Source organism: Notolabrus celidotus, chromosome 10 (genome assembly GCF_009762535.1).
Source record: "Notolabrus celidotus isolate fNotCel1 chromosome 10, fNotCel1.pri, whole genome shotgun sequence".
Lineage (NCBI taxonomy): Eukaryota > Metazoa > Chordata > Actinopteri > Labriformes > Labridae > Notolabrus > Notolabrus celidotus.
Genome location: NC_048281.1, coordinates 29,047,486 through 29,063,656, shown reverse-complemented (window position 1 = coordinate 29,063,656; position 16,171 = coordinate 29,047,486). Strand labels below are relative to the sequence as shown.

The window sequence follows — 16,171 nt, the reverse complement described above, 5'->3', positions numbered from 1 at the left end:
CTTCCATCCTGTGTTTTTGTGGTCAAAGTTAAATATAATCTATCTCTACGTCTCAGGTCTCTGTCCACAAACGGAAGATGACGTTTTTTAAGGAGTAAGTTCATGATGATGTGTTTGATGACAATGACAAATTGTGCAGTTTGTAAGGATGTGTAATTTGCTGTAAGTGCAGGATATAGAAACAAACCTTGATTCATGCATTTGTTTCCTTCCTGCTTTAAAAGCTCCTGAAATGACATGATTGTCCTTTAGGATGTCCAAAACTGGGAGTCGTATTCAAGAAGGATTAAAATAATATCAACATCCATGTCTGCTGAAATCTACCTGCCAGTTTCTTCTGAAGTAATCCCTCAAATAACAGAGTCTTGATCCTGCTGTAGTCACAACACAGCAGACTTCAATAATCAAGTGTTTTGTCGACATGAAAGACAAACAGATCATCAGCTCTATTCAGCCTGATACCTGCCCCTCTCTCTGCTTTGTCTTCTCCACTCTTTAAAGTTCCTCTCCCACCCAAACAACCAGACCTGCTCTACGATCACACACACACACACAAACAGCTGAGAGACGCTGCTCTGCAACAGGTGTCCCTTATCCAGAGAATCTGTGGGAGGACACGGAGGAGGAGGACAGCAAAGGCAGACAGGCACGGAAGAAAAGGCAGAGAAGATAGCTATCTAAGTTTTAGAAAACGGAGGCATGTAGAGATACGGAGGAGAAGGACGAGAGAGGAAGAGAGGAGTGTGTCAGAAGGGCTTTAACACAAGAGACAACACAGACCAAGAAAAGGGGGAGAAGGGGAAAAAACAGATGGAGTAGAAGGCTTTCAAGAGATGAGAGGAAAGAATGACATCAAATGAGGGAAGAGGAACGCAGACAATACAGAAAAGTTATTCCAGATACTTTTGTTATCGTAGACAAAGATCTGATAAAAACAGACAATGGTCTAATCAGTGTTAAGAAGGGGACTCCTGTTTTATCTGACTGAGAGAAGAGAAAGAACTCATGTTGGTGCTCCAATGAGCCACACACAGACCCAACCAGTCTCACGTTAATGCATTTTAAGGTCTTATATTAACAGTTTGGGACAGTGGTGGGGTAAATGCTGGAAAAATGGTGGACGACACAACTCATTCTACAAACTGAAGCTAGAAGATGAACGATACCAAAATCCTGTCCTCTGAATAGGTTCTAAAATGTAATCCAGAACCTAAACGGACGTAACTTAAGGATAGTATCGGGCTCAGTGGTAAATGTCCTTGGACATCAACCCCACTACAGTTAGGAAGGCGAGGGCTAGGACTTCTTGGTAGTATTGCTAACAATGCCAATGCCAACGCAACTTCAAGTGGAAGAGTTTTCCAGCACTGGTGCTAAACCATAGACTGTATAAATAATGGACGTAGTATCCATGTTTCCATATTGGAAATGCCTTGTTACAGCCTAAAATGAAGGATCAGGTTTTGGAGAGTACACCCATCTTTGTATTGATCCAATACCAAGTTTCCCACTAACATGTGTCAGCAAAAATATCTCCTCCTTCTCCAAAACAGCTGCAACACAGTTTTGAGTTAGAGGATCTGATTAGGGGTGCTGGTTTAGCTCAGTTGGTAGTGCAGATGCCCCGTGTACAGAGGCTACAGTCCTCACCACACTGGTCAAAGGATCAACTCTCAGTCCACACATGATTTGGCGCTTGCCATACACCTCTCTCTCTCTCTCTCTCTCTCTCTCTCCTCATTTCCTGTCACTCTCATAGACTGTATAAATAATGGACATAGTATCCGTGACGTCATCAATCTGTTTCTGAGGCGCTGTTTTGAAGCCAATAGTCGGCAGGAGCCATATTGGAAATGCTGAAGTCAACCAAACTTAGTGTGAGGTTAAGAGGCGGAGTTTGAGCCTCCTAGCCAACAGCTATGTGTTCCCGCCTGTCAGTCAAGTCAGTCATGTCCTTAAATGGGCAAAACTCGTAATCTTAATATCTTCTGAACCATCGCGTTAGGAAAAAATTCACCCCTGTACAGTGTGTGCCGATAGAGAAATGAGCTCTTTAGACTGAAGTCGTTTTTTGTACCAGGCTGTAAACATGTTTATTTCTGCTGTAAAGATCGTCTTTAATGAATGGGTGCGTGTGGTTTCCGGTGTTTCTGCAGCCAGCCTCAAGTGGACGCTCAATGAACTGCAGTTTATAACACTTCCGCATGGGCTTCATATTTTGAGACCGGAGGTTGCCACTTGGTGCTAACTCAACAACTTCTCAATCCCATGACCCTCATCGTGTATGTCATACTGGCCCCGCCCAGAATCCCTCTTTATGGCTGTACTTGCTGTCACGGTTGGATGAACCTTTTTAAAGAGCAGCTTTAGTGCTGAGGCCTTTCAACTTAAATGTTGTCTCATGTGGTTAAACTGCACAAACTGCATTCAATTTCGTACCCATCAAACATTTGATCACAGCGTGACTCAGAAGAACCTCCAGATGTGGTCTGGCTGCTCTGATCACACGCTGATTCCAAAACAAGTATTACTCCCTCTGAACGCAGCAATAATCTTTAATTTATCAGAAGAAATTCAACCAATTACCAAAGTTTAAACAATGGAAATCAAGTTTATTTTGGTGAATTTACTGCTTGTTGAAAAACGACAACAACAGAGTCTTATCTTTTTAAAATGAACCGTGATGAAACACACGTGTGTAACTCAGATTTAGGCTAATTTCAGCAGTGAGCTCATGCTGTTGTTGGGGTGGATGCTCTTTGAAAAAACCCACAGTCCACTGTGTGAGAGCCAGCAGGCAGAGAAACATTGTGTCACTTCGAGGAAACAGCTGACCACCGGGCCGTCTTTCAGGCCAACTGTGGCCTCAGTTTGGTCAGCTTCTGTTGGGCCCAGAGGGACAAAGACACATACGTATGTGGCCTGAAAACATTTGCAACCTAAATGACAACCTTTAACCTTAACCTCAAATTCTATATCATGAAGACCAGAGGAGAACACACCCACCCACACACACACAGGGGGAAAAGGGTACTTTTACCAAAGGCAGGCTGCAAAGTGCTCTGCATGAAAAAACAGCAGTAAAGCCTCTACAGATAATGCATGTGGGAATATGGATGAAAAAGGCCAAAACAACACCAAGTGTATAAATCTGTTTCTGACCACAACCTCAACAAGCAGCAAAACAACCTCAGGACAGAGAGCGCTGTGCAGGAATTCTCACCAGCGAGCAGAGGAAACACTGACGTCTGAGCCGACAGGGACGGACTGTGATGTTGTTTAAAACGTATGCAAATGAGACGAAATATATCTGCATCCAAGTGCAGCTAACAATCCATTTAAGGTCAAGGAAGTTCAACTTGAGGGACACATTTGTTTTCAGTGTTTACATTTCCTGTCTTCCTGTAATGCATCACTAATGGTTGATCTGACCTCCCCAATCAGCCTCCCCGATGAACTGTGTGACGATGGTATGTTAGAGTATGATATGGTTATAATGAACAGATATACACTACCAGTCAAGTTTGGAAACACCTTCTCATTCAATGGTTTTTATTTATCTTAATTATTTCCAACATTGTAGATTAATACTGAAGACATCAAAACTATGAAATAATCTGGTTTAGCCATAATCTGGATTACAACAGTAGTCAAATAGGGCTATCCATTGTGTGCTAACCCTACCTCTGAATAACACAACTGATGGTCTCAAACACATTAAGAAGGCAAGTCATTCTACAAATGAACTCTTGACAAGGCTCATGTTAATTAGAAACCATTCCAGGAGACCACTTCATGAAGCAGACTGAGAGAATACCAAGAGTATACAAAGCTGTCATGAAGGAAAAAGGGGGCTACTTTACAGAATCTAAAATATAAAACATATTCTGCTTTGTTTAACACTTTTTTGTGAATTAAATAATTCCATATATGTTCTTTCATAGTTTGGATGTCTTCAGTATTAATCTACAGTGTTGAAAGTAATTCAAATAAATAAAAACCCTTAAATGAGAAGGTGTGTCCAAACTTGTGACTGGTAGTGTATGTTGTGTTATATGTTTTAAATGTATCTGAAATTGAAAGAAAAAATACATTTGAAATGTTTAACAGAAACCTCTCAAGGACTGAGAAACAAAACAGTGTACAGAAACTGAAGTCTGGGCTGTAAGTGGTTAATCAGAGATGATGGCTGATGGGTTCTGAGATTGGGTTTTCATAAACTGGTACGTTAACAGCATAAGAAAGCATGCAGAAGTAAATTAATGTGTTACAGTCTGGGGAAAATAACATGCTTAGTTCAGTCTGACTGTGTAATACATCTCTGTAATGTCATCCCTCTGTTTGTCGACATCAACGGGGGCCTTTTTTGGAAATGCTGAACTCAACCTAATGTCTATTGAGCTAGCAAACAGCTACAGTGTTCCTGCCTTTCAGTCATGTCAGCTGTGTCTCTAGTTACGCAACATTTGTAATCTTAATATCTTCTAACTTCAGAGTTATGAAAAAACTCACCCCCCATTCAGAGAAATTAGCTATTCAGATTAAAATTATATTTTGTACCAGGTTGTAGACATGTTTATTTCTGCTGTAAAGATCAGACTTTTGGAATTGGTGTGTGTGTGGTTTCAGGTACTTCCGGAAACAGCCTCAAGTGGACACTGAAGGAACTGCAGTTTTTAGCACTTCCGCATTGGCTTCATTTCTTATGTACGGAGGTTCCTGCTTGGTTTAGATGCATCCCAAAAAAGACATGGCTTCACATATGACATATGGAGTTTCACATATCACACTGACATATATTTCTTTCAGTATTACTGGTTTTGTATATATATATATTGTATTAATATATTGTTCAGTTTGTACATACCTTTCTTAGAAAATGCTAATTTACTTTTTACTTTTGAATTGATAATAACTTTAATAATATCTTTTTTATATGCTCTTTGTTGTTGGCACTATCTACTGCAGCTGTAACACTGTACATTTCTCCGTTGTGAGACTAAGAAAGGAATATCTTATCTTATGTTATATGACTTGTATGACTTAGTAAGAATTGGTCAAGTAACCCAGTTGACATTTTTATGTTTTTGTTTCTATTGTTAAAAATGCTACTTCTTCATTCAATCAATCAACCTTTATTTGTAACTTCACAACAAACAGTATCTCAGGCATCTCAACAAAACAAGCCGGTCCACATCATTCTCTTTGTTTTTACTTCTTTGTGTTGTATAATGTTGAATAAAGTTTAAATGCACCACCTTAATCACATCAAAAACCTATTTAGCTATTTACTACAACCACTTCCTCCCCACCAGCTATTAGAACTCTAATGTGTCTTCCTTTTCTTATCTTAAGAAGTAGCTATTAACACTCTCTGCTGCTAAATACATCCTCCATTATCAGCACAGAGCAACTACTGCTTTCTCTGCCTGTCTCTGATCTTTTATGAGTCTTTCTGGGATGAACAGAGAGAGGGACAGAGAGAAAGATGAATGGGAATTCAAACGTTGCTCAAAGGTCTACCGATTGTACCGCGCCTCTCTGTAGTGAGAGAGGGTCACTTTGACCCGCCCGGGGCGAGTGAACGGGGGAGAGAGACAGAGAGATACAGAAGAGAGAGAGAGAGAGTAGAGAGAGAGAGAGAGAGAGAGAGAGATGACATCAGGGCTGAAAAGGGGCTTATGCTTTCATCTACCCGCTGCAGTTTTTTTTACCAACACACCTTTGAGAGGACACAGGAGTGAGTGTGTGTGTGTGTGTGTGTGTGTGTGTGTGTGTGTGTGTGTGTGTGTGTGTGTGTGTGTGTGTGTGTGTGTGTGTTTTATGTACATGTGTGTGAATTAAAACTGAAAAGATGGGAGAAGCCTGAGCTTTGATGTGTCTCATTCACACCGACCAAACACTCAAATGAAAATGTGCACAAATGGAGAGGACTATGAGTAAGATAGTGAGTGTGTTAGTGTGTGTGTGCGTGTGAGAGTGTGTGCGTGTGAGAGTGTGTGTGTGTGAGGGTGTGTGTGTGTGTGTGGTAGACAGAGAGGGAGAGACTGTTTATCTTTTGATGTGAGCCCACCTACTTCCTTGATTCCCTGATATCTACCAATAACCACTTCACCCGACGCCCCCCTGTCCCTCAGATTCACACGGCCTGCTGTTGGGGGGCCTGAGAATGTGCTACAGTTCTACAACGCGGGGTCACCAAACTCCAGAAACACGCTCAAATGTGTGCGTGTGTGTGTGTGTGTGTTTGAGGTAAGCGAGGGGTGGGGACGCATGGTCATCAAACAACCACTAACCATTTCCTTCAAAGGAAACACAACCACTGTAATCCAGAAGTGTAATTGGTTGAATTCATTTTACATTTTGATGTTAAATAATCAATCGCTGCATATGTATGCATAGGTGTAACGCATATGCAAAGGGCGGACTTGAATCAAGTTCAAAGAGAAATCAGAGGAAACTTAAGGAGCGGACTGACCACGGGGCACCGCGGTCGCTTCCATTAAGAGGTCTTGCTTAGCTGAGTGGTATCATATATGAATAATCAGGTATTCATCCATGCTCACGCAACAACATGAATGTTTTAGATGAATTATGTCAATAAAGCTTTGAAGGTCAGCAATAGAGTCTAACATAGACGGCGAGGTCGACAGGTAAGGCAGAGTTCTGTGTGTGTTAATGTGTCTTCTCTGTAAAGACTTAAACTTCTTTCTGATGCCAAATTGTGCAAAACAGTTCATTTGTGTACATTTTCAATAACAGGTTAAAAAAGCAAAAGCATCAAATCTGGATCAATTTACAACCAGTCTTTATTACAGGAGAGATTTCTGGATTGTGCTTGTAGTCCAAGCACGACCATTACTGTATGAGCAGGCTTTGGTCTGTTCATGGTTAGCATATCCAGAATAGTACAGTAATGGCATCCCCACTTCCTTCAGCGGTAATCTAGCTATCGTTTATTTATCTCTGTCAACTGATATCTGCATGTAAGAGCAGCGAACAAACAGCTCTGGATCAGAATGTTAAATCGCACAACAAATCAGCTTGACGCTCTGTCCCAAAAGCCAGTCAGCGTTAAGATTTCCAAACGTCCTGGAATGCATCACAAATGGTCAATCTGCTCTGGATTCAAGAATTAAGCATTTTAAAAGTTGTTTTCTGGTCCTCCTGAACACAGACCGGACAAAGAATACTTTTTACAAATCTTCATCATGATTTTATTTTGGCAAACTCAAGACCTGTTGGAACACCAATAAATCACAACAACATTATGTCTTGTAACGCTGAGGCAAGTCAAAAGGAAGCCTCTGTGTAACTTCCATTTTACAGTGAAACTGAGACTCACCAGAAATAGATGAATGTGCACTACTACACGAGGGGATGGAACAAATGATGGTCTGCAAAGTAAACACCTCACGGATGAGAAAGTCTTGGCTTGAAGTCGCTGAACGCTAACCACTGGCTGCACCAGGATTACGAAGAAGCCGGCATCCGTTTCCAGCTTGCTAGCCTCTCGTTATGAGACGATGACCGACAATAATCCCTAATGGGTTTAGAGTTGATTCACTACTAACATAATGCTATGATGAGTTAAAGAAATGACTGACTTCCCTTTGTTAACAAATCCAAAGAAAACAATGAAGAAAATCAGTCCCTCCAGGATTTCGCAGGATTTTTTTGTGATTGTTGCGGCCCAAAAAGCCTGAATTTACGACAGATTTTTGAAAAAATTGCGGTGAAAGTTGCGATTATTATTTTTTGCTTTTGTCCCCCAATAACATCTCAGGGGCAAGTAAATATGCTAAATTACAGTTGTTTTTAGAAAACATTCTTGATGTGGCCACTGACTATTTTGATTCTCTTGATTCACATGAAAAATGCCATGAAAGGACTGTATTGCACATTTACGACAGTCCCTGAATGCACCTCGCAGCGACTGATGCACAGTCAGTTCATGGCACTCTGAAATTAATCTTCATCTTTGATGACAAGGAGTTGATCAAAACTTACTAAATGTGTCTGATGTATCACCAAACTGGATTAAATCAAGCTGTAGACGCAGAGCTTTTTACGGTAACCACGGCAACAACGTCAAACCTCAAATAGTAAACAGACGTCCCCCGGTTGTGTCTTTGTCACTAACGCACACCGGGGGTAAAAATCATCAATGAAGATGAGACAGATGCATGGAGGTGAGGAGAGCTGGTTCATAAAGCACACCTGCTGCAGGTAGAGGCCAAGCTAACACTGAGCCCCTCAATCTATAAATAATAACGTTGTCATGGTCACTTGTCCTGGCTGCTGTCCCCTCTCTTTTCACCCGTTCTCTGTGCGTGTTTTATTGTTGAAAAGTGCAGATCAAGGGAGGACTTACGTTTATGTTCCAAGGAAGTCAAATCGATGACAAAACCGATGACGTGCAGGGGCTGAGATTGAGGTAATTGGTCAAATTTGCGGGAAAGTTGCACTGATTGTAAAAAATTGCAAGGCCGCGAAAAAATCGCGCTGATTGGTTGAATTTGCGTTGATAGTTGCGATCGCGAAATCGCAACTTCCTGGAGGGACTGGAAAATGCATTCATGCTAAAACTGGGACTTATTACGTGAATTCAGAGCAACATGAATTTAGCTGAACAAAGTCTGGTGGATAAATAAGGCCGTGCACACCTCAAGCTTGGCAGTTATGGTTTGATTTTACAAATGTTGGTTAGTTTTAACTCCAGCTGAAGATGCAAAGCCAAAGCTCACAATTTGCGCTGCAAGTTGAGAATGAAAACAGAAATGAAGGATCCGATGATTTCTTGATTATCTCAGAGATGACTTGCAGGTTCAAAGCATTAACTGGATATGAGAAGCTTACAAGTCTAATGATTGGAATTACTTCATGAGACAATTTGTTGTAATCATATTAATAAGTCTGATCTCTCTCTCTCTGCCTCTTAACCAAGGCTTTCTCAGGCGGTGAGCAACTGGAAATGTGTTTGTAGCTCAGAATTGTTCAAATTTCTTACAATAAATGGCCAAATTACATTTAAAAGAGGAGCTGGTACATTAGAAACAGCATGCATGCAAAACATTTCAACTAAAAGTCTTTAAAAACAAGAAATCCTACAATCACTTCTGCACTTATCTCCAGTTTTTAGGGCTTTAACTATAAACGGTGCAAGAGACTTTTAGGACCTGTTAAGTGACACTGCAGGAGCCCAAGAAGGGATACAGTGAAATAAATAAAAGGGAGACAGAGGGGTAAAAAAAAAAGAGAGAAAAGAAAAGAGGGAAAAGCTGTGAGTCTTGATGCACTGCTGAAAGTAAAAAGAAAGAAAGCAAGGAAAAGAAGGGAAATAAATGGACTGAGTGAGCGGAGGTGTGCTCTTGAATAGAAAAATGGACGTATCCAGCTGTCCCTCCCATGCAGCTCAACCCAGAAACCCTTCAATCAAACAGCCTCGATCAAGCCTGACCACTGCAGCATCCCCAGGCTGCTTTCATTCCCTCTCATTCATTCATTCATTCATTTTTCCTCTCCTCCGGTGCTTTAAGCCTACCAATTATCATCAGTTGCCCCCAGACGGCCTCTGTCCTTGTTCCTGTTTCAGCTGGCCTTTCAAACAGCCCTGCATTAATAAGCCAGTTGTTACAAATAAAAAGGGAGGTGAGCGGTGATTATTCAAAGCCCTCCTAAGAGAGAGAAGCGCGAGAGAGAGAGCGAGAGAGAGGAAGCCCACGTTTCACACCCAGGGAGAGTAAAAGCACCGCCTGCCATTTATGGGACTGTCACAGAGCCGAGCAGGGATAATAATAAAAGGAGGGAGAGAGAGAGAGAGAGGGTCTGTAATGGCTCAGGGCATGAATAAGGCTGAAGAATAAATACAAAAAACACTCAAACTACTGAGTGACAGGAGAGAGACAGCATCGTTCAGATCTGTTCATCAGAATGAAAATCATATAACCAGCTCCAAAAGTTTAGGCTGTAAGTTGAATAGAAACTCAAAGTGCTAAAAAGAATCTGCTGTGTGAGGAGGGTTTGACTTTTTCTGACCAGGATTAAAACCTTTGAAATCAATGTTTTTCTTCTTCTTTTCAGGGAATTAATGAGTAGACTTTAAGCTTCTGTGTGTCTGTTCAGTCTGTGTCTCTGTGTGGGTGTGTTTTTGTGTATCTGTGTGTAGCTAGGAGGGAGCTTTTACCTGCACATCTGAAGCTCTGAGCAGTGAGCCCCTTCTCCACAGCCAGGCAGGTGAGGATACTGAGGAAGCTGGTGGTGACCGACTGCCTCTTGGCTCTCTGGGCCTCCCTCTGCCTCCTCTCCCTGGATGGTTTTGATCTCAGCAGCACCCCCTGGAGGTTTGGAGCTCCTTCCCCTGACCCTCCTTCCTCTTCTTGCGCGGGCCTCTGTGCTCCGACCGCCTCTTGCAGGACCTCCACCCATTCCTGGGCTTTGAGCTGATCGTCCGCCCGAAGTCGGAGCACCTCTTTGGGGAACACTACCTGGAAGCAGTCCCCTCTTTCTGTCCATTGCTCTCCGTTCTCCGGCTCCTGATCGTGCTGCACGGCGGAGCAGGAGGACAGAGAGTACTGGAGGACAGGCTGTGAGACAGATCCACGACCCTCTGTGGCGAACGCCCGGAGTGCCGATCTGGTCAAGACGAAGGTGAAGGCTCTCCAGTTGTTCTGATCCACCAGCTGATGGAGCAGGCCAGCTTTGAGGATGTCCTGGCAGCGTTGGGTGAACAAGGGAAGGGTGGTGGGTCTGCTCAGGACACAAGGAATAGACTGCTGAGAGTGTGATGCTTCTGCAGAGGTGGGGATGTCACTTTCTCCATCAGGCCGGGTATCCAGCCCTGAGGGAGAGGGCGACGAAGAGGGTGACATGGGCGCAGGAAACTTTACAACCTGGTGTTCTGATCCACTCTTCCGCTGGCGGTGATCCTGCCTCACCGGTCTGACGGCCTGCACTTTCTCCCACATCAACCGCCTCCACTCCATCGCCTCCCATTGGCTGGCCGCCCTCAGCTGTAGACGTGTGCTGTTGAAGAACAAAGCCTGCAGCGTGCGTTGATCGGCAGGCTGGGTGATCTGGCCCGGCTGGCTGCAAGGAGCCGGCGAGATGACGCTCTGGCAGTGTGAGAGAGAGTAGGCGGTCCCCAGCTGGCGGTTGGCGCTGCTGTCCAGAGTGTAGAGCCGGAGCTCGCAGGGTGTCAGCTCGACGTGGCAGGCTGTCCAACGGCCCCGGGGTCCCTCACGCTGCTCCATCGCACCGTGCTTCACCACAGAGCTGCTGCTGCTGCTTTTATCAGCTGAACAGAGAAACAGAGGAGGGAGAAGAACATGGAGGAATTTAATAAAATCAACAAGCTGTTTTATTCAAACTAACTGCTACAGGTGCACGTCATCTGATAAAGCAAGTCAGGTATTAAAAATCCAAAGGTTTTGATTTTATTTTAATATGAATATTATGTCATTGTGTCCACATGATCCAAACAAAGAGATTAAAACGAGAACTTCAATCTGAAAGAAAATATCTATTATTCTACTCAGCACATTTGACAGATTGTTACAGCTTTGTTGGCAGTTGTAGTTTTTAGATGACTCAGGAATGACTAATGCTTTTCCCACCTACACACTTTGTGTATTTTTGTGCAATAAAAAAAAATTGCATCTCTTCCATAGACTGCAAAAAAAGTCGTAGGTGTAGCCTCCAGGTCTGAAAGTGTTGCTTAAGCAGGATTGCAACAAGGAGTGACTCCATGGATTGCAACACAGAAACCACATTGAATACAAACTATGAGAAAATAACCGTACTGTCAGTTGATTTATCACCTCAGTTAATATTTTCTTATGAGTTCACGGTCTGAATTGTTAGTTTCAAATCTTCTCAGAGAAGCGTGATGCTCATTTCGTAAATGAAAGTCCCATTTAGAGTCAACATGATAAAGAAGAGTATGCTTCAGTTTAGCATAATGATACCTTGAGGTTAAAAAGTTGCTTGCATGGCGACCTGTCAATCAAGATAAAGCTTCAGCTGTATCCCCCCTCTGATCCAATGATGATTACTTCAGATTCAAGCAGGCAAACCAATGGGCTACATCAACCTGGATACATCCACAGCTCATATACATTCACTGGTACCATCTGCCTTTACTGGGGATGTAAATATATATCACAAGACGGTAAAAACCGATACAAATAAGAGTGGATTAAAATCGATTCAACAAAATTTGTATTTCAATATTATATTTAAACAGTAGAGGGCGCTATCTGCATGTCACTTTGTTTGTTCAACATCATTAAGTCTCTTGCGCTGCTCTCTCGTCACTCGCTGAGTTGAGCATAACAGACATGGCGGCAGCAGGTGAAGACCGAGCAGCTCAGGAGGCACCTTTGTGTTTCAGATCTGATGTACGGCAGCATTTTGACTTTCCCTGATACTCCTGAAGAAAAACATGTCAAATCCAAGCCAGGAGCACAATCTGCACTTTTGTTTATTTAAAGATATTTACCTTATTTGTTCTAATATTTAATACTTTCATTTGGGAGTCGTTCACTTTCCATTTCTTTATAATTGTTCTGAAATTTTCTTTTTTTGCAAGGTGCTGAAAAAAAGTGTTCAGTGGTTTTATTTGAGTTACAACACACCTTAAAATGAAAAAGGATTACTTTTTTTTACAAAGAAATAAAAGAGAAAAAAATATATATTGCAACTGTCCATATCTGAGAATTGAAATAAAATAATAGCTATTTAAATTTTGAGTTCAATCCAGTTTTCTTGAAAAACGAGTGTATCCTTCCATCCCTAGCCTTTACTTTACACTATAGCAAGTTGAAACAACAACAAATTTGAAACTCAGGGTCCCACTTTGAAAACAAATTGGTGAAAAAAGACACTTTTGAGTAATTATCTGATGTTAGAAGAGACATACTTCCTTGTAAACTAGGCTAAAACCCAAATCTATTCATTTTTTGGAGTTGAAGGTAAATGTGTATATTGATCTTGGTGCAAATGGTTTTGCAGTGAAGTGAAATTTTAAGCCCTCATCATATTGCCAGGTCAATGCAGGGTATCTACACCTCTATAACGTCTCGCCTTCATTGCAAATGTCACAGAGGGATGATGTTAGGACCAAGCTGTCCCATCAGCAAGTCTGTAAGTAGTAACAAAGACCTCATAGGGGTTGATGCAGACTTGCAATACAGAATGAAAAGGGCTTCACATACCAGCCATGCTAACACAGCTAGTTGGACAACCATCTAAAAAGGTAGAAACCCAAACCAAACCATCGTGAGAGGCACTAGAGTAAACTTCAAAATGTGTTAGTGTCACACTTTCCAGACAAGCCTCTCCAAAACCAGTGCTGAACCATAATCCGATTTTCAGCCATTGATCCTTCTGCTAAAAATAACCATTGCTCAACCTGTCAATTTCCAGACATGCTGTTTGAAGTGCTGAGACTTAGGAAACAAACCACTCAACAGGAGAAGTGTATTTGGCTCTGCTGTGGACAAACTCTGAGTGTTTTAAACACACTGATCAATATGTGTTTCATGCTGCAGAGACGGTGGAAGGTTGAACATTTCTATGTGTTCTCTGTTGTGAGCTGACTGCAGTGAATCCAAGGTGACAAAAGCTGCCATCCCAGACAAAAAGCAGGATTCAAACTTCAACTCTATGCTGCATTAATGTGGGACACTTTGAGCAACATTTTTGGACATTAGGACTAAATCAATGTTGATGAAATGGACAGTTTTTACTAAGGTTGTTCAGAAGAGACTAATTTCCATTTAGCAGACTAGTCTAAAGGAAAGGAAACGCTCAGAAAAAACCTGAGAACAATTTCTTGAACATGGCTGATCACAGGATCAAAGAGTCTGTGGGTAAACAACGTCAGATTGGTTTGCAGAGTGTGGCTAACCTTAGTAAAACTAGCTAGCATCCTCCCTCCAGATTAACTTCCACATATCTGTGCTGGTTACCCCTTTTGGCTACATACAACTTTCTCTCAATTTTCTTGATCAAAATGCTGCCAAACCATGCCGAGATCCCATCTGTCATCTGAGCTTGTTTACATCTGGGTAGTAAAGCAATACAGAACTGAGGCATTGGCCAGTAACTGGAGTTACAGCCCCAGATAAATGTTAATAACTCATTTCACTTGTAATTCTGGCGCCGACTGCACACATCCCTCGTTTTTACCCATTTGTTTGTTTAGCAGCTTTTCCCCAGTTATCCTGAACCCTCCAGTTGGCGTGATTCCAGATAGGCCAGTTTCCGACATAACACCACTTATCATGGGCTTAACAGAGGTTTGCACAGCTTTGGTATTTTGGTAAGAGATAGTCATGGCGCGGGTTGCCCTTGGAGAGTATTTCTTGTATTGTTAAGGAGGCCACTGGGCAAACTGTTCCACTTCCTGTATCTGAAGGCTGGAGGCACGCCCGCTCCTTGTATCAGCTGCTTCCTCTGATCTGAGGCTCATTAAGAGGCTTGTTTTTTTTACCATAATTTATGTCTTTCCTTAAAAGTGATTATGGTGGGTTGATAGAGTAGGGTTCAGACAACAGGTATTACCTCTGATAAGACAAAAAAATGGGGCAAGATTCCTTTGCATTCACTATCTAACCTGCCTGAATAATGTCACTGTAGATCCATCCTACTGTACAAATCAAGAAATAATGCAGCCAGTCACCAGGAGGAGCTTTTAAAGTGTTGGCTTCACTCAGGGTAACTGTGGTATTGTCAATATTTTTAATACATTCTATGGTATGAATTTGGTGTGAATGTACGCTACCAGTCCAAAGTTTGGACACACCTTCTCATTCAATGGGTTTTATTTATTTTAATTACTTTCAACATTGTAGATTAATACTGAAGACATCAAAACTAGGAAATAATCTGGTTTTACCATAATCTGGATTACAACAGTAGCCAAATAGGACTATTCATTGTGTACTAACCATAGACTGTATAAAATATGGACGTAGTATCCGTGACGTCACCCATCTGTTCCTGAGAGCTGCTTTGAAGCAAATCGACGGCGGCAGCCATATTGGTAATGCGGAACTCAACCAGGCAGAGTGTGACGTAGTGTGAGCCTCTTAGCCAATGGCTGTTTGTTCCCGACCGGGAGTCATGTCAGTCATGTCCTTATTTGGGCAAAACTCGGAATCCTAATATCTTCTGAACCGTCACGTTAGAAAAAAATTCACCCCCCGTACAGTGTGTGCCATTAGAGAGATTAGCTTCATAGGGCCAAGCCGTTTTTTGAACCAGGCTGTAAACATGTTTATTAATGCTGCAAAGATCGTCTTTTTCCCATTCATATCTATGTAGTTTCCGGTGTTTCTGCAGCCAGCCTCCAGCGGATTCTCAATGTACTGCAGTTTATAGCACTTCCGCATTGGCTTCATCGTTTGAGACCGGAGTTTGCCGCTTGGTACTAACCCTACCTCTGAACAACACAACTGATGGTCTCAAACACATTAAGAAGGCAAGTCATTCTACAAATGAACTCTTGACAAGGCTCATGTTAATTAGAAACCATTCCAGGAGACCACTTCATGAAGCAGACTGAGAGAATACCAAGAGTGTGCAAAGCTGTCATGAAGGAAAAAGGGAGCTACTTTACAGAATCTAAAATATAAAACATATTCTGGTTTGTTTAACACTTTTTTGTTCATTAAATAATTCCATATATGTTCTTTCATAGTTTTGACGTCTTTGATATTAATCTACAGTGTTTCATATAATTAAAATAAATACAAACCCTTGAATGAGAAGGTGTTTCCAAACTTTTGACTTGTAGTGTAGATGTGTAGTGCTTAAGTGCTTCAAGTGGGCTCAAAACAAGCGGCAAACTCCGGTCTCAAACGATGAAGCCAATGCGGAAGTGATATAAACTGCAGTACATCGAAAATCCGCTTGAGGCTGGCTGCAGAAACACCGGAAACCACATAGATATGAATGGGAAAAAGACGATCTTTGCAGCATTAATAAACATGTTTACAGCCTGGTTCAAAAAACGGCTTGGCCCTACAACGCTAATCTCTCTAATGGCACACACTGTACGGGGGGTGAATTTTTTTCTAACATTACGGTTAAGAAGATATTAAGATTGTGAGTTTTGCCCAAATAAGGACATGACTGGAACACACAGCCATTGGCTAAGAGACTCACA

The 16,171-nt window shown here is 42.0% G+C and overlaps 1 protein-coding gene across 1 annotated transcript in view; it reads right to left on the bottom strand.

Moving 5' to 3' along the window:
• The window catches only part of plekhm3 (pleckstrin homology domain containing, family M, member 3), a 53,480-nt gene that overhangs the window by 26,936 nt on the left and 10,373 nt on the right, over window positions 1-16,171 (bottom strand). Inside the window, exon 3 of the mRNA XM_034693296.1 lies at window positions 10,187-11,296. Within this exon, the coding sequence (XP_034549187.1) occupies window positions 10,187-11,296 (1,110 nt within the window). The remainder of the gene's footprint in view (window positions 1-10,186; window positions 11,297-16,171) is intronic.